The sequence below is a fragment of the Lissotriton helveticus genome, chromosome 5_1 (assembly GCF_964261635.1).
Source record: "Lissotriton helveticus chromosome 5_1, aLisHel1.1, whole genome shotgun sequence".
NCBI classification, from domain to species: domain Eukaryota; kingdom Metazoa; phylum Chordata; class Amphibia; order Caudata; family Salamandridae; genus Lissotriton; species Lissotriton helveticus.
The window spans coordinates 1,644,854,914-1,644,874,002 of record NC_136065.1 but is presented as its reverse complement, the minus strand read 5'-3'; the positions used below and the strand labels follow the sequence as shown (position 1 = coordinate 1,644,874,002).

General features: G+C 45.1%; 1 protein-coding gene across 5 annotated transcripts in view; it reads right to left on the bottom strand.

Moving 5' to 3' along the window:
- The window catches only part of ABHD4 (abhydrolase domain containing 4, N-acyl phospholipase B), a 73,026-nt gene that overhangs the window by 22,097 nt on the left and 31,840 nt on the right, over positions 1-19,089 (bottom strand). For all 5 annotated transcript variants that reach the window (XM_078644858.1, XM_078644860.1, XM_078644863.1 and 2 more), the window contains 2 exons: positions 4,748-4,902; positions 3,756-3,867 (listed from right to left, as the gene is read on the bottom strand). In XM_078644858.1, the coding sequence (XP_078500984.1) occupies positions 3,756-3,867; positions 4,748-4,902 (267 nt within the window). The remainder of the gene's footprint in view (positions 1-3,755; positions 3,868-4,747; positions 4,903-19,089) is intronic.

Sequence of the window (19,089 nt, the reverse complement as noted above, 5' to 3'; positions counted from 1 at the left end):
TTGTACAGTTCATGTTCTGAGATCACATATTTGAAGGTGCTCTCATATGCGATAGTGAAATAAAAGGAGGATTGATAAAATAAAATGTTTGCCTTAGATTATAGTATGTGTTAAGCGGTAAGTGTTCAACTGCCTCTATTTAACAGTCTTGATAGAAAATGACCAGTCGAGGTCATTAAAATACCAGAATTGCTTTCTGCTGAGGGACTTTCTTTTTAAAAGAAATTCTGGCAACTGCCTCTATTGAACTTCCTTGATAGAAAACGACCAGCAGAGGTCAGTAAAATTCCAGAATCACTTTAGCATTCTCTAGAGTCCAGTCCATAGAAATGGTCTTCCATGAGTACCCGTAGACAATAATATTTGATTCAAATCTTGTATTTACAGTGAGACGGCCCTTATTTTATATTGAAAGCCGAGCTTTGAACTATACCATTTCAGGCAGAAAGGCAATATTTGTCACCATGTGTTCCCATACCTGGTGTGTCGCGCATTTTGGTGCTCACTTTCCCTCCATGTTATAGAACAGTAGATGTTTCAGCACCCAGGATAATGTGCTGTATAGCTAAATACATATAAGCTCCCAAAGGCGAGACCGATTGCATTGCAAATGCTTGTTTTATTTACACTGGACCATGGCCAGCTTTCCCTTGTGCGGTTTGGGTGACCTCTGGAACCATCTGGCTGTGCAGAGGCTAAAAGGTCAGTAACTACTGACCGGCAGCCCAAACCTTACGCAGGCACTCCGCAAGTAGATGTGAAGAGAAGTCCGATGAAAGCAGTCAGGAAACTGTACCCTTGCAGCTTGTCCCTTGTAAATGTTTGCATTCTCCTCTGGGCCGCAGGTGCAGTCCTTTGTGCACAAATATAAAACGTACTCCCTGTTTTACCCCCCCCCCCCCAACCACAGTAGTGAAAAAAAAGGAAACTATCCTGCATGCTCTGTTTTACTATAAGAGTAACACAGAGGTGTAACAATCTACCCTAGAGCACACGGTAAAACCAGGACTGGAATCCAGGTCCATATCCGGCCTCTTTATGCTGATGGAGATCTACTTTATGGAAAGCAGGTACCTCAGCAGTAACCAAACTGAAGAACATCATGGGAGTAATTGCAAGCTAGCAGATACTGATTTTAGGCAGGATTGGGGACTTCTGTCTATTTGTCCATTTAGGAGTACAGCAACAGTATTCTCATGATATACACGAATATTGCCTCGATGTGTATTGAGTGATAGGATTAACCTGCATCTTCTTCATTTGAAGTGTGCATTACTGACTCCCTGAGGATAATGACCATTTAGCAGGCAAAGCACCCATGTTTATAAAAACAGGACATCCAGGGAATTACAAATGCAAATAGTTTATTGCAAATGTTATTTTGGCATAGCTTTATGAAAACAGTTCGGTAAAGAATTATTTTGTATGCTGTGGCAGGTGCACCACTGATTGTGGCTGGGAATATCAATCCCCGAATATCGATCAGAAATAATAAGGTTGCAATATCCAAAGTAAGTGCACAAAGGCAGGAAAGGATTCACAATTCTTAACCCCACACCTATGTACCTTCAAAACACATATATATGTGTATATATATATATATATATATATATATATATATATATACACACATACATACACACACACACACACACACATATATATATATACACACACACGGATGTATGACATTACAACGCATGCTTTTACCACGCATGCCTTTACAACGCTGTTTTTACAACGCATGCCTTTACAACGCATAGTGCTTTGGGGCGCTGGATAGTGAATATTTTAATTTACTATTCCAACTCCAGTCCCCGTGGATAGTAGGGAAGGTGTTGGATAGTAAATTAAACCTATTCCCTATCCTAGAGCGCCCCCCAGCGCAATGCGTTGTAAAAGTTGCGTCGTAAAGGCACTGCGTGGTAAAAGCTGCGTTGTAAAGGATGTTTCCCTATACACACATATATATATATATATATATATATATATATATTATACACACACACACACATATATATGCACACACACACATATATACCCCGGGCCTCGCCATGGCAACAGTGCTGTTCGTGAACTAAAAGGCAACTGCTATATATATATATATACACACACACACACACACACACACACACATACACACGGAGATGTATATAGCACCAAGGTAAGTATATGTGGAGTTCGATATAGGAAAAGTATAGAAACTTATCTTTCACGGTTGTGTCCCTTAGGGTTGAAACAATATTCTGTCCTGCCGATATTCGGAATTCGATGTCCCCAGTTTACACCCACCACAGTAAAGCACCCGGGGAAAGTTTAAGAAAATGATTGTCATACAATAATTTTAAAAAACATGCTCTACGGCAAAGAAGCCAATCAGCATCTGGAACAACAGGCATGGCCTTTTGTGAGCGCCATTTCATAACCCACGCTCCACGCCAGTCAGTCCTGTGTCACCAAAGACTGATAATGTACTAATTGAACACTGGAAAGCAGAGGATGAACAATGCAATGCTGGCGACACACACTCCTCTGTCCCTGAGCCTTGCCTATCTGCATCTCCAAGGGTTCTCGAAAAGATTAACTTTTCATCTCGTCACGGTCAGTAACTACAATGACGATGGCTGTCAAACTCCAAGGAAAGGCAGGAACACAGGATACTGAGGCTGGGGACTTGCAAGTGACCACAGGGGCAGCTCGCCCACTAAGGCGGAGGAGTGCCACCCCACTGCTTTTTGAGCAGGAAAAATAAAATGCTTGGTCATTCGTCTTGGCCCAGTCTAACAGTCATCCTCACTCTGCATATTCCCCACCAGGCTGCATTAAACAGCCGGGTGAGGAACATGCCCAGGCCCGATCGGAGCACTGATTCACGGCACTCCGACCAATCACAATGCTGCATTGCAGCGTTGTGATTGGCCTAGGGGAGCCAATGGGGAGCCTGGGTGCTTCCTTGTTCCGGGACTTGCCAGACAAGCGCAGGGGAGACGCAGCCGGTGGAAGAGGTAAGTGGTGCACCCCCCACTCCCCCCGCCTCATTTCATGAAAGCTGCTATTAGATCACGCAAAAAGGCGTAGCATAAGATTGGCCGCTGGTTACGGTGATGCATGCATGGTGTGTGAGCTGCATTTGTTTTCATCATATGAACTGTTCAGAGAAAAAAATATTGAACACATGTTATGAAGTGAGGAGAAAAGAGTGGAAGCAAGCCCAGTTTCTTTCCCTAGGACGGTAAATAGATTACCAATACCATCTATTATTTACAACACATGAAAACAGTATGGCAAGTTGGACTAAGCAGCATGTAGTAGTGGGACGGCCATACTTGCTCTAACTGGTGTGGCACTCACAAGTACTCTTATAGGCACCAGTAGGCACCACTGGCCTTACTCCTTTCACTTTTGGGATACTCTGCTCCTGGCAGAACAGGACAGTGAGACCAGTACACACTGAATGGGACACAGCATCAAAGGGTATCCTTCTTTACTGCCTAGCTTAGTTTCCATTTTTCCCACATGATAGATTTCCAATAATTAGCATGACTACAGTACCAAAAGATGCATTGAATGATCAGCAATGGAGCAGGTGTGTGTAGATTACTGGTATCTAGAGGGAATTTCAGAAATATTCAGTTGTAGTTTCTTGCCTTAAATTTGAACAACGAACGTGTACACGCGCACTTACAAGGCAAATAAAAACAGAATACTATTACAAGGTCCCACCAGGTACAATCACTCTCATAGCATGTGCTCACCTGGGTGTCTGTGCATTGCAGTGGTAGATGTACTCGGATATTGTGTCATCATCGAAGAACTCCGCAAACTTCCGTTTGAAATCTGGCCGGAATCTCTGCACAAGTCCAGGTCCTGCAGAGAGACAGGATTAGTCTTCATTTGTATGCAAGAAAAAACATGGAACATGATGGGATGCATGGGAACAAGACATGTGCATCCATAAGGTGTAAAGCGTGATGAAGAGACGCACACATGCTAGGACTGGCGATGCGTACTGGGGAGCTGGCAAGTAGCGGTGTCACTGTACCATGAAAGTTAAAGAGAGCAGTCTAAAGAATCATGAACAGCTGGAGCAGTGAGGGCGCCAGGATCAATGCACATACATAGATTATATAAGCAGGACTGTTCCCTTCGCTGGCAATTAACAGCAATTTACATTCCCTGTGGAGGGCATTAACCAAAGATAGGTAACTATTCTGCAACTGGGAGCCAAACAGAAGAGGAGGGCACACAATGAGGGGGAAAAGCTGTTAACACATGGAAGCACGTGGGTAATAAAGCCACCAGCACCTGACCCTATAGGTAGGAAACCCAAGCATCCTGTCTTCTTCATGTCCCTGCTTCAGTCGGTCACTGAACCCAGAATGCAGGCAACAAACAGCAGTTGAAGGCACCATTTTAAGTAAGCCTTACTGGCGGTACCAATATCAGCATTCCAAAGGAGGCACTCAAATGAGAGAACCAGAAAGTGCAGACAAGTGATGGGATCAACGGGAGGAATTGACGGATGAAATTACATTACTGGGGAAATGAATATCTGCAATGACATCACTATTAAAGCGCGAGAAGCCAAAAGCTCATAAAAGCTTACAAAGAGAAAGTGCGCAAAGCAAACACATAGAGGAAGGCAGACATGGACCTGCTGAGAAGCAAAGCGGCGCCGCTGAGGGCAGTGACTTCAACCACAAGCCCAGCGGGAGAGCAAACACAGAAAGATACAGGGAGGACTCACCCCAGGGGCCAGCTGCCCGCAGAACCGCCAGCGGGTTGGACCTCGCCAGCACTGTTGCCACTGCTTTCACCCACCTGGGCGGGGATCGCATCTCACTGGGATCTGTTGGCAGCAACGGGAAGCCCCATGGATCCACCAGGATCAGATGCTTGACCCTGCACGGGATAAGCGGGAGGGATACAGTGAGAGAACCTCCTTTGAAAGAAACAAGGATATATATGTATATAAAATGTTCGGACTCTGGATGGCGCTGAAGACAGTGCATCCTTCAGTGCTGCACTCTCTGGGAAGCCTCCATGTCCGCTGCGGGAGGCTGAACTCACATCGAACAGGCCAGAACACATGGAACACAGGGCCGGCTTTAGGCATGTGCAAGCTGTGCACCTGCACAGGGCCACCAAACCCCAGGGGCCACCACGCCAATATATATCCTTAATATATTAATCCTCTGAGGATGGATACATATTTGCGTGGTGGCCCCTGGCAGGGATTTGGCGGCCTCTGGCTCTGTTCCACTTCTAAACACCCTGACCCCCTCCCCTCTTTACTGGCCTGCGCGCTCCGCCCCGCCCTGACCCCCTCTTCCAGGCCCCCTACCTACGCTCCCTGCCCAGGGCCACCATGAGCCTAGAGCCGCCCCTGTGGAACATCAAAGCTAGACAGCTGTGGCATGGGAGTCAAGTGCGTTTGTGTATGGAGTTTAGCAGTGTGTGGGCTGGATGAATAAACATCTATTTCTTGAGCGTTGGCCACGCTCCCTTAGCAGGTAAGCAGCAAGTTAATGCAGCTTCTGTGATGTAGATTAGCCTCACGCGGACTCTTCCTTCTCACAGTACTGAGCTCCATTTAGTGGAGTGAGAGTTTTCACTGCAGTCTGTCCTTCCAGACCTAAAATACATTTGCACATCTACAGTGTCTACCAAGTGCAGTACCTATTTTCTGCTATATATATATATATATATATATATATATTGAGACTAGCATCTTTTGGGGGGCAAAAAAGAGTCGAGATATTAGCATTCTTCCTGTTGTCAGAAAATGTGACTAAAGCACTCGAGCCCTGGCAGCATCCTCTCGCAAGTCTTTGCCCTGAAAGCTTTTTCCAAACCTTAAAGCTGCCTGGAGTATCTACTTCTGATAAAAGAATGCGGGCATCCATCACAGAGGGGCCGTGACAAGAAAATGTACTCTATCAGGGTTGGATTTAACAACCCCCTATACTATTGGAAATGAAGGAGGGATGGGCTTAGCCAGAAAGGTAGAGCACCCAAACATCCGCCCAAGAAAGGAGATTTCCTACAGGTCCTACCCACAAAACAGAAAACCAGGCAGAGAAGAACCACCAGATTAATCTTAGAAAACAATACTAGTGGTCACCTGGAAAATTAAACTGCTGAATAAAGACCATACATCTGCAAGAGGCTGGTCATTTTTTAACTTTCGGCTAATTCCATTTGAACCAGAAAGGGTGTATGGTCACAACAACCACCTAAAATTATTTTATCAGAAGCGATTTATGAACTATCTATGCAAAAATCCTTGATAGGTCACCTATCCACCTATGAACTTAATAGACATCTTGTTTCTTTCATTTATCTTTCCACTGGTTGGACTTCTTCTAGCTTTTATTAGCTGTTACTTTCAATCATGTTCTTCAAATGTACACCATTTATCAAATTCACACCTCAATTTAATGGAACTAAACTTTGTTATTTTTCTTTTTGTTGCATCTCAACTATCTGACGATTATTGTTGGGTGTCTTGCTCAATTTCTAGACCCTTTTAGTTCTTTTTTTTTTCTACAAATCCCTGTCCACCACTTTCAATCTCACCTTTTATCTCACAGCACCACGTTTCTCTATCCACTATCACCCATTACCCTTTGTTTGCATAGTTTGTATATGAATTTATCATCACAGGTACCTCTTTATGTTTACTTCTCAAACAAGGTACTGATCACCAGTGTCACGTTGTCCCCACCCAGTGCCCCCCATATTGCGTCCTCTGTTCACTCTCCTCTTTGATTTTTGTTTTCATAGTTTTCAATCTCGAGCCCTCGTATGTCTTGCCTCCTTAATTTTAATCCAATATTTAAATTGTAACTACTCTTCCTTACTATGGAGATGATCCTTTCAAATGGATATTGTCTTTTGTAAAGTTGTAAAAATCTTTCAAAGGCGTTCTATTTTTAAAATTAGACAAGAATCATTTGTGAACATGCCACTACAAACACCTCAATCCGTCAATAAATCGACCTATAACAAGCCTCTAACATGTACCCCATAACCATCCATGTGTAAAACATCCACCATACATACCTCTTTACAACAATCCGATCTGGTAGACATTCATACATATCCATTATAAGCATCTCACATACTTCTGCCAGCGCACCCTTTAACAATCCTGATCATACATACTTCTTGTAAGACGCTCAACCATGATCTAAGCTATGTTGCCAAGCCAACAAAGATACAAATATTGTTACAGAACGCCTCTATACATGCTTATCTATTTAAAAGACATATCTGGTTTATAGAGGCACCGCTCTAGGAAACGCAAGCTAACAGATGCATAGCTAATACCTTCATTGACATAAGCATTGACCTCTACATGGACATGCTAATGAAAACACAATCTGCTTACCATGAAACTTACTCACATGACGGTGAAAGCGAAGGCTGTGCCCTAGTCTTAACCTTATTCAGTTTACACCTACCAAGTAAGACAAAAAGCCCACTAGAGATCTAACCCCTTTCCACCTCAAGGCTACAGCACCTCCCTGTGACTGGACTAACCATAGAGATAAGAAACAAAGTCCAAGTACAGTATCTGGCAGTGCCTCTCACCTTTTGTGAAAATAAAGATTATACCACACAACTCATTAAAGGGCTTTAGTCACTCTCCATTGTACACAAGACACCATTGAATCTGCACATGTGCTGGATATTGGAAAATCAGACCACTAACCATACAAGCAAGAATCAACAAACATCAACCAAGCAGGCAATTGGGATCAGAAGAAAGAGCAATGGTGAACAAGATCATATATATGACGGCAGTGAAGGACCTGTGCATGAATTGATTTTGGCCGCCTGCCCCGAGGATAAGAGAGCGGAACATTGAGAACGGAGGGACGGACATCGGCCTCCGACAAAGAATCGCTGCAATACAAAAAAGACTAACTGATCACCCGCATCACGAGAGAAGATGGGCGGAGGATACCGGCGGTTGGCGGGCGTCTGACGAACACCGACATCGGTTGCGGTGAGCGATTCCAGTTTAGGTTTTTGCACGCATTGAGAACGAAAATACGCTCTTCCTCTGTTCCGAGTGGTATAAAACAAACCTTCTCAAACCCCCAAACTAAAACGTGTGGAATGCCACCGCCCCGGAAGTATAAGAATTATTAAGTGAGTGCACACCTACGAACATTACAATGTCAACTATGGGAGAACTGACGGGAGAAAGGGAGGCGGCTGCAAATGTCATGTTCATGTCGGTAACAGAGACCGGCGAGCACGAATGATACCCCCACACCAACAACAGTATTAACGAGTCTCAAGAGCCTGTATCAGAAACTAGAAAGGCTACAAGAACGGGAAGTAAGAAAGTGGTGGGAGGCCACCTCCCTTGAAAGATATAATCGATTGCAACAGAATCCCCAGGGGTCTCCGCATTTATACAATCCCCTCATACGAAAATCCTAATCCGGCCCTGCTAAAGGATTGGGCTGAATAAACAGCAGAATCAGCAACGGGAATGGTCAGGATGCTCATCAAATATGCCTGGAGCGACCGTGAAAAATGCATTAAGGACATAGCAGACCTGGAGGAAATGATTGCAAAAGAAAAAGATACTAAAACCAGCGACGAGCTCAGAATGGCTATGGCAAAGAGACTGAAGGAATATGAAATGGGAATATGCAAGAGGAAACAGACGAAGTTTCAAAGGGACGAACAGGATTACCTAACTGGCAGGATTCTAACTTTTGCACGCAAATTTGATGCCACAAGAAAGAGACTTGCCCAAGGTAACGGTCGAACAACTGCCGTTGATACTGAGGAATCGGAGGTGGAAATTTCAGACGGGGAACAAAATGCAGTCCCAGTAACCAGATCAAAAGAAATAGCAAAACCTTTTTTCGACGAGTACCAAATAATGAAAGAGACCCGTCAAAGGCCACCATTGAGAAACCATCCCCCCCAACGAAATCAAAGAGGAGGACGAGGCGGGGCAAAAGGCACAAAGGGAGGCTCTCAGGCTTCAACCACCCCGATGGTCACACGGAGTGTCTCCAACCAACAGAGGAAATAACTCAAATGGAAGAAAACAATATCATCAATCTGTCTAAAAGAAACTTGACGGTTGATGAAATCAAGGTACTGAAAAAAGGCCTCAGCTTCTGCCCGGCAAGCGAATTCAACCTTGTGGACACAAAAATGGACTTGTTTAGGTACATAAGAAAACCAAAATTCAAAAATATTTTCTTGCAACATCCAAAAATTGGGCAAGCTGCAATGTGTTCAGAGTCAACAACAGTGACATCAATAGACGATACAATAGAAGACAATCTCTTGAATATACTATCGACTCCCACACAAGAGCTCCAAGATCAGGAGCAAAACTTGGAACCAAACAAAGATGTATCTATAACACAAGTCAGGGATCCAAGCGAGAAAACTGCCCAACGCGTCCCATGATGCGATGGATGTTTTCAGTGAAGCAATAACGGCAGATTTGGAAAAAATGGCAAGTACAACAAGCATTGGAAATGCAATAGGTCTCGCAGCATTAGAGTTAGTGCTTTTAGAATTGTTTATGGGTTTTTTTTGTAAATCTTTAGCATTTTTGTTTCCTGTAGGCAATGCTAAAGAATTACAAAGAAAAAAAGCCATAAACAAATGTAAAAGCTCTAACTCAAATGCTCCGAGACCTATTGCACTGTGTGAGGGTGAGGGGTTGAGGGTGAGTGAGGGTGAGGGTGAGTGAGAGTGAGGGTGAGTGAGAGTGAGGGTGAGTGAGGGTGAGGGTGAGTGAGGGTGAGTGAGTGAGGGTGAGTGAGGGGTTGAGGGTGAGTGAGAGTGAGGGTGAGTGAGGGTGAGGGTGAGTGAGGGTGAGTGAGAGTGAGGGTGAGTGAGGGTGAGTGAGGGTGAGGGTGAGTGAGGGTGAGTGTGAGTTAGGGTGAGTTAGGGTGAGGGGTTGAGGGTGGGTGAGGGTGAGGGGTTGAGGGTGAGTGAGGGTGAGTGAGGGTGAGGGGTTGAGGGTGAGTGAGAGTGAGGGTGAGTGAGGGTGGGTGAGGGTGAGTGAGGGTGAGGGGTTGAGGGTGAGTGAGGGTGAGGGCGAGTGAGGTGTTGAGGGTGAGTGAGGGTGAGTGGTTGAGGGTGAGGGTAGGTGAGGGGTTGAGGGTGAGTGAGGGTGAGGGTGAGTGAGTGTGATGCTGAGGGGTTGAGGGTGAGTGAGGGTGAGTGAGAGTGAGGGTGAGGGTGAGTGAGGGTTTGAGGGTGAAGGGTTGAGGGTAAGTGAGGGTGAGGGTGAGTGAGGGTGAGTGAGGGTGAGGGGTTGAGGGTGAGTGAGGGTGAGGCGTTGAGGGTGAGTGAGGGTGAGTGTGAGTGAGGGTGAGGGGTTGAGGGTGAGTGAGGGTGAGTGAGGGTGAGGGGTTGAGGGTGAGTGAGGGTGAGTGTGGGTGAGGGTGAGTGAGGGTGAGGGTGAGTGAGGGTGAGGGGTTGAGGGTGAGTGAGGGTGAGGGTGAGGGTGAGTGAGGGTGTGTGAGGATGAGGGGGTGAGGATGTGAAGGCGCGTTTGGCAGTGTATGTTTTAACGCTCGGAATATCATAATGAACCCAGACATGACAGTCTCCAGCCAACAGCTGTAAATAGTTAGTCAAGTAAACTCCAGTGGCCCTGCCAAAAGGGCGTGTTTTTTTCGTGTAAAGTTTCTTATGTTCTTGTGAGATAATCAGCCACCCTAAGTTCTAGGGCTCTGTGCAATGACAGAAGTTACAATTCTTGACCAGAGGCCCCAGTTGGCACACATGCAAATCAGAACCAAACTTTCCTCTAAAAGGAAACTCAATCCGCAACACAAGACCTGTAGTGCCGATAATGGTATGATACGGATATAGTGCTTTATACTTCCGATGGCGCTGAAGCTACATTAGAAATGTCACCGTGCGTAAGGAATTAGACTTAGCCATGCTGATTAACACCCAGCTATCATGCGGTAATGAAGGTCATGCTTTTGATACAAACTACTATTCTTGTACTCGTCTGTCCTGCTGGATCTGTTCCACGAGGAATAGAGTATTGCACTTGATGCCTTCCAGGAGACACGGAAACTTGCGTTGCGACAGCCACGCTGAGCCGGTTTTGTAAGGCAGCAAAGCCTTCAATGCTGCTGCCCAATTTGTAAGTGTCCAGTGATCGGGAAAGCCCGTGCTGCTAAAATGGCGACACCCCGCAGATTGCTCTCCAGATTGCTCTCCTGAAGCTGGCTGCCTGATGGAGTGGAGAGCGGGCGGGCAGAGAGAGTGAGGGGGCGGAGCGGGGGTGTGGGAGGAGTGCGGCTGGCTGCCTGATAGAGTGGAGAGCGGGCGGGCAGACACCACAGACAGTATGCGGTCAATAGGCTTGTGTGGTACCATCATTTTTCAGGGCTATAGGGTCAGGATGTGGTCCAAAGCACCAGAGGGCGGACAATAACTTGCGGACGATATCAACTCGCTGGACAATCGCACTGAACTGCCCACGTCATCTGTTTGTTTACCCAGCCTGTTTTGCAAACCTGCAAGTGACTGTGGTTGCAATGATCCGGGAAGGCGTCAGTCAGGGGAAGCAATTAGAAAACACAAATGCATTCTCTCCAAAGAGCGTGGGGAGAAAAGATGGCATTAAAAAACAAGCTCTCGGCATTGCGTGGCGGGAGGGGGCGGGGGGAACGTCGAGTCGGAACAAAAAACAAGTGAAAGCGGGATGTAAGTAGGGGGGAGGAGAAGTCTGGGCAGGCAGGATGACTCAGGGGAGGGGGCGGAGCGGGGCAGAGCGGCATGTGGGTGTGAAGAAGCCGGGCCTTTGAAGTGAAGCTAAGCTTCACTTCAAAGGTGTCGGAGGAATGCGGGCGGCTGTGCACGCGCTTTTAAGCTCAATGCACATGCGCATTGAGCTTAAAAGTCACGGGCACTGCAAGGAATCGCCACGATTCCTTGCAAGTTAGATAAAGAGTCGATGAGCCCCTATAGTCTCGCTTGCTCGATGCGCATCGACAGGCGAGACCTAAAAATGGACATCAGAACTTCTAACATCACCAGGAAAGAGTGGGAAGCAATTAAATCTCTACGTAATGACAAAACGATCGAGATTAAGCCCTCGGATAAGGGTGGGAACATCGTTATTTTTAGCAAGGAGAACTATGAACTGGAGGCACTTAGACAATTAAGAGACACTGAGTGCTACATCACGGCAAAGAGAGAACAATATGTGAAAAGTACCGTGGAATATCAGACACTACTCAACCAGTGGAGAGAGTATGGTATGATTAGTTCAGAGGAATATTCCTTTCTCCAGTGCGATTCACCAGTCCTGCCGACTTTCTATCACCTGCCAAAAATCCACAAAAATGCCAAAAGACAACCAGGGAGGCCGATTGTTTCGGCAATTGGCAGCCTACTAGAGAATACTTCTCGCTTCATTGATGAATATCTTGCCCCAATTGTGAAGGATTTACCCTCTTATGTGAGGGACACACAGGACTTCCTTCGCGTTATGGATAGCATCACTTGGGAACAGGATATGTTATTAATAACATTGGATGTGGTTAATCTATACACATGCATAGATCATGAAAAAGGACTAAGTGCTACGAAGTGGTTCCTAGATAGGAAACAAGACAAATTCCGGGCACATAGTGATATGCTTTTGTGTATGATGAGATTCTGTCTGTATAATAACTTTTTCCTTTTCTCGGGCCAGCTATATAAGCAAATCAGGGGTACCTCTATGGGCTCGTGCTTCTCCCCCAGCTACGCGAATCTATTTGTGGGATGGTGGGAGAAACACGAGGCTTGGGGAGGAAGTAATGAAATGTGGAGTGAAAGGATTTTGATGTGGACAAGATACATCGACGATCTTTTTATTGTTTGGCGGGGAGACAGAACCTCAGCGGAGGAATACATCTCCACATTAAACAATAATAATCTGAATCTAAAGTTCACCAGTACAATCAGTGAAAGCAGTGTATATTACCTTGATCTAGAGGTGTTTGTGGAAAATGAGAGTCTCCACACCAGACTCTATAGAAAGCCCACGGCTGGGAATGCTGTGTTACACGCGGCTAGCCACCATCCTAGGAGTCTGATCAAAAACATACCATATGGTGAATACTTGTGCCTCAAAAGGAACTGTTCAGTAGAAACAGATTTCCGCAATGCCCAGAAAGATGCTAGTAATAGGTTCCTGGCTAGGGGCTATTCAAAAGACACATTACAACAAGCAAGTGTGAAGGCAGAAACCATCAATAGGAGGGATCGCCTGTTAGTGAAGGAGGTGCAGATCGAGAAAGACCAGGCGAGAATGATTACCACATTCAACGCCAAGTCAGGAGATCTTGTTCATGCATTTAAGAAAAACTGGCACATTTTACAAACAGACAACATCTTGAAAAAACATCTATCTGATAGGCCAATGATAACATATCGAAGATGCCAGTCCCTATCAGATCATTTAATCCACAGCCACTATTCCCCTAAAACTGAATCCCCGGAGGTCAACAGGGTGAAAGGATTTTTCCCGTGTTTGCGCTGTAAAGCCTGCAAATATAGCAACAAAGTAAAACAATATCCAGGGAGATCTGGAGAGGACAAACCAAATAGGGAGATCATGAAACATCTAAACTGCAACTCAGAATATACAGTATATTGTTTAGAGTGCCCGTGTAAGAAACGCTACATAGGGAGCACCATTAAACCCACAAAGCTGAGAATCCTGGAGCACATGAGGGCTATTGCGAACAATGATAAGACGTATCCAGTAGCCCGTCATTTTGCTGAATTTCATCAAAGCAACAGGGATTTACTCAGTTATTACTGTATAGACCAAGTGAAACGGTCAGAACGTGGTGGAGACAGGGTGAAAGCACTCCGCATTACTGAGTCTAGGTATATCTTGGACCTCAAGACAATGACACCATGGGGTCTTAACAATGATGCAGAAATGTGGGTACACCTGTAAAACACCATGAGCTGCAGCCTTGAACTATAAATAATAGGACTGTCCTGTTTGTTATACTTGCAAAAACTCCCATATGGAACCTAGTGAATAAGAACAATTCTTATCAAATATGTTTAGGACTCTAGCCCATACAGGGCTGCATAACGTTAATTTAAACAAACTGTGTAGTAGTCTTAAACGGCTAAGATGATCTGGCCTTAGGGGATACACCCCATTATAACAAACTGAGGAAACCCAACAAATGTATTCTCGAATAAATGAGACTGAAATAATAGAATATGCTTGATAAAGACAATGATATGAATTGGTGGTGCATGTGAATAATGAAATGTTTGTTGCTGTCAACGATTTTAATTTTGCACTTGAGCACTTTATATTCGCCATTTTAACCAATATGTGATCATTGTAATACTACACTACAAGATGGCCGCCACTTTAAGTGTAATTTACCATCATCTATGTTGATGACATCGAATGGCATGGTGGGGATAAAATGGCGATTGATTGTTTGCACAAACTGACACTGACGAAGCGGTTTAGCGAAACGCGTCTGTCGGGGGTGAAGGGGGTTTGAGAATAAATTGATTAAGACATCTTGATACCAGAGTGCTTGCCATTTTTCGACCGGATTGGTCAATTTGTGTTGCAATACATATATATATATATATATATATTTTTTTTAAGTCGGAGGCACTCTATGGGCAATTTCACATGAGCCACACTTTAGATCTATTTATGTTATGTTATTTGTAGCGCGCATCAATCCAAGGAGTGTCCCGGCGCGAGCCTTGAGGGAAGCGGGTATCAGATTAAGCAACGAAGAATGTTTTTAGGTTTTTCTTAAATAAAATGGGGTCCTGGATACTCCGAAGTGCGAACGGCAATGAGTTCTAGGCCAAATCAGCTTTAAAGGCAAGGAAACTGCCCCCCATCCTTTGCAGCCGGAAACGTGGAACAAGCTCCAAAAGTTGCGTGGTGGAGCGCAGATGTCTACCAGGCGTATAAAAAGAGAATCGCTTTTGTAAGTAGATGGGGACTGAAGCATGAAGAGTGTAGTGAGCTATAACTAGGGACTTGAATTTAACCCAGTCTGCTATGGGCAGCTAGTGAAGGGCGCGCAGATGTTGTCTCACACTACTTCTAACGGAGACGTTGAGAAGAAGTCTGGCAGCCGCATTCTGAACAACCTGCAATTTAAGGAGCAGATATCCCGGGAGGCCAACATACAGGGCATTGGCGTAGTCCAACCGGGGTAAAATCAGAACTCAGGTAACTGTTTCTTTAGCAGCCCTCGGAAGAAAAGAAAAAAAATCCAAAGGCTTTTAAGTAGCCAGAAACAGTTCCCAGCTAACTTCTTGATCTGGGTCACAAAGGTGAGATTATCCTCAAACCATACCCCAAGATTCTCAGCGGATTGCCCCGTTGAGACTGTCATGGCGAAATCAGATGGCCAAAGTGTTTCTATAAATGGAGGAGGAAACTTTCCATAAAATAGGATTTCGGATTTCTCCTCATTGCATTTTAGTTGAGCTAAGGCCAGGCACTGAAAGACCTTGGTCAAACAGTTTTTGACTGAGGATATGGAGCACTCATTCCCCCCCCTTCTAAACAAAAGCTGGTTGTCATCAGCATAGGCGATAATTTTGGCCTCCAAAACCTCTGCCAATTGGACCAAGGTAGTGACAACAATTTTAAAAAGGAGGGGGCTCAAGGATAACCTCTGAGGGACCCCAGTTGACACCTTCTGTAGTGAAGATGATGAGGGGGAGCAATACCGGTTTGGTCCTGTCCTCCATAAAGGATGTGTGCCAACCCCATGCAGTGCCAGATATGCCAATCTCGGTTAGTCAGGTAAGCAGTAGATCCACATTAGACTTCCTTTAGACACCAAACAGTTTAATATATTCTGAGGGTCCTGCTCTTCGCCAATTTCCATCCCAGATCATAAGCTTTCTCTTTACTCATAGTTGCTCGGTCTTATCAATTTCCCATCTAAACTATATGTCAGAGTATGTCTCTTACTGCAACACAGTGCTTATGAGCAGTTAACAGTGAGCAGATGTATAAAAAACATACAATTCATATCAACTATTGATGTTCACAGATTACTTAGATCTCCATGCTCAAATCATAATTATTTTATGTAGCCAATGGATGTATGGAATCAATGAAGTCACAACAAAGACTACTGAGTTCAGCCACTAACTAAAAAAGCACTGGCAAAGCCAATGGATCAAGGCTTGGCAGGCTTGAGAGAAAGGTCAATTTATTTTTCTTTAATATAAAATGTTATTTATTGAATGAGTTTCAAAAAGGAAAAAGAAAACATGGGGCCATCATATTCTTGCTGTAGGAAGCGGACTCTTTTTGTGATATATAAATAAGTTGGCATACCGGGTAAAGAGTCCAGGGGTTTCCCATGAGTGGGCAGGGCTTGCTAAACAATTCCAAAGTGCTCTGTTAGTGGGTAGTGTGGTCGAGCAGTCTTAGGCTTCATACAGAGGAGTGCAAGACATGCGCATATACACACAATTATCAATAAATGATAACATACCTCAAGAAGGATATCCACACCAATTTAGAACAATAGCAAGTATTTTTACATATGTACATCAGGCATTATAGAAAAATTGTCCAGGTAAGAAAGTTTAATATACATTAATTTCAGTTCAAACAATGGACAAAGTGCAATAGTTGAGTTCTGCAATGTTATCTTATGGAAGGATGAACAAGTTCTGCAAACAGGTACAGTTCATCGACTTTCAGGACCAAATTGTCCAGGAGTCATGGTGAGTGGTGGGCAAGGTCCAAGGCAGCACCAACAGTGCACCACCAGCAGCACGTGGGTGGCCGGGTGCAGGGTGCAAAACAGCGTTGGGAACCCAATAGGTTTCAATGGGGATCAGTCACTGTAAAAAGAGGCTGCAGGTTCTGACTATGAAGCCAGCTGGGGTAAACCAAAGGGGTGTTCAAGACTTGCGATCCTCGGGACATAGGTACACCTTGGGTACTCTTCTGCACTGCCTGTGGGCGATGGATGCAGAGGTGTCTTTAGGCATAGGGTTTCTGTTACTGGGAGCAGTCGCGGTCGAGGGGGGCCTGCATGCAGAGGCAGCAGGAGATGTTGAGGAGTCCATGAGAGGTGAGACCACAATGGACTCAAGCTCTAGAGGGCTAGGGAGTCTTGTTGGCACCAGTGGCCCACTTCAACTCGGGCCAGAGGGGACTGGTGCAGTGGTGGCTTGGGTGTCAGGTTTTGCCCATTCCAGAGGACTCTTTTGGCATTTCTGAAGGATACAAGTTACAGTTCCGCTGTTCCTAGGAAGGTCTTGATGTTTGTTAAAGGCAGGAAGTCCTCCCAGGTTTTGGAGACACTCAGCTGTAGGACGAGTCGTCTTTGGTGCAGGGCCGATAGACAGGTCAGCAGGACTGGGGCCAAGTCAGGTTCACTCTTCAGTCCTCTGCTTTTACATCTCTTCATGTCCTTCTTCGTAGGTCATCAAGATCTGCTTCTCTTGTGCCAGGGACTGATTTTTAGGGGAGTGTAGGGTAGTAGCCAATGGGCTACTGTCCCTGGGGTCACTACGACCCCCTATATGCCCACTTCCTGTGGAAAGTGGGCATAAAGTGGACATAAACCCATTCTAGAATTCCTAAGTATGCCATCACAAAGATGGCCACTTATGGAAAATCTAGTCCACTTCACAGTAGTCCACCTTAGGGGTGGTACTAGCCTGGTGGAGGCATGCCTACCTGACTAGCTAATTTTCCAACTTGTCCAGGTGCCAAGGGGGCTTTGCACCTGGGGGGGTGGGGGCTTCCTCTCCTTTGAGGAGAGTTAGATTGGCATTACCAAGGTGGTAGCTCACGGGCCCAAGGAGGCAATAATTCAGCAGGTCATCCTATGGGAGGGGGTGTTGCTCCCTCTTCCCAGACAGGCTTTTCTTCTGGGCCTCCTGAGAGCTGTCACCCTAGGAGGTCAGAATAGCGTCTTGATGGCAGAAACCAGTCAGCAAGGACACCAGAGGCTGGTTGGTTTGAAGGAGGCACCTCGAAGGTGCCCTTTGAGTGCATGAATTAGTAAATTCGACACTAGCATCAGTGTGGGTTTACCAATACAAAATGTTTGATACCAAGCATCCCTATTTACAGTTAAGCCATCATGCAGCTGGGGAACGCGTTTACACCAGTGTCCAACACATGTCTAAAATGGCTTCCCTGGTCACTTGTACTGGCAGTGATGGAACAGACCAGCACAGGTGCATATCTGCTCATGCAGGTACGCCCTCACATGTAATACTAAGCTCCCTGCCATAGCGCTGTCTGGCCTGCCTTAGGGGTGACATACAAGCATCACATTCAGTGATAGGAGACATGGCACATGTGTGACATGTCGTGTTTTCACTTTTGTCTGCACAAAGACACGCAGCCTGCAATATCAGCCCAGCATGTGCTGCTGCCCTTAAGGACCCTCTTTAGTACCCCAGGCCCTAGATACAATGTGCACCATTTACTAGGAACTTCAAGAGGGTACTAAATGTTTTGCCAATTGGGTGAACAGTTGTACATTTTTAGGGAAAGCACTCTGGTACTGGGAACCTGGTTAGCAGAGACCCTGTACACTTCAGTCAAAGTTGCATCAAAACCAGGCAAAAAGTGGATGGTACTGCAACAAAAACCGGATTTCCTATACTTGTATGAAAAGGTTTTACAATAAAGGCCTTTCAGTTGTGCTATTGGGTTTTATTTTTACACAAATCTTACAAGGCCAACTAAACACTTTATAACTTCAAAAATGGGTCTGAAAATAAATCCCCATCTAGCTGCACAGCAGACTCACAAGTAAATAAATGGCTGTTGTTTAAAGTTAATATTGAAAAAGAATTAAAATGAAAATGCATACTAGGAATCGGGATTAACTCAGAAGAGAAATTAACTACTTTTAAGTAGATGCGCAAACAATGTTCTCAGGTTTTGTGCAGTGACTCGAAGTTAAAGAAGTCAGTGGCTAAAGTGGGCTGAACTACAGCCCCTTCCTTTATGCCGTGGTGAGTGGAATCAAAATATGAATTACAATTTAGCAGAACAATAGATGAAGCCTGCTAACCCAAACGTCT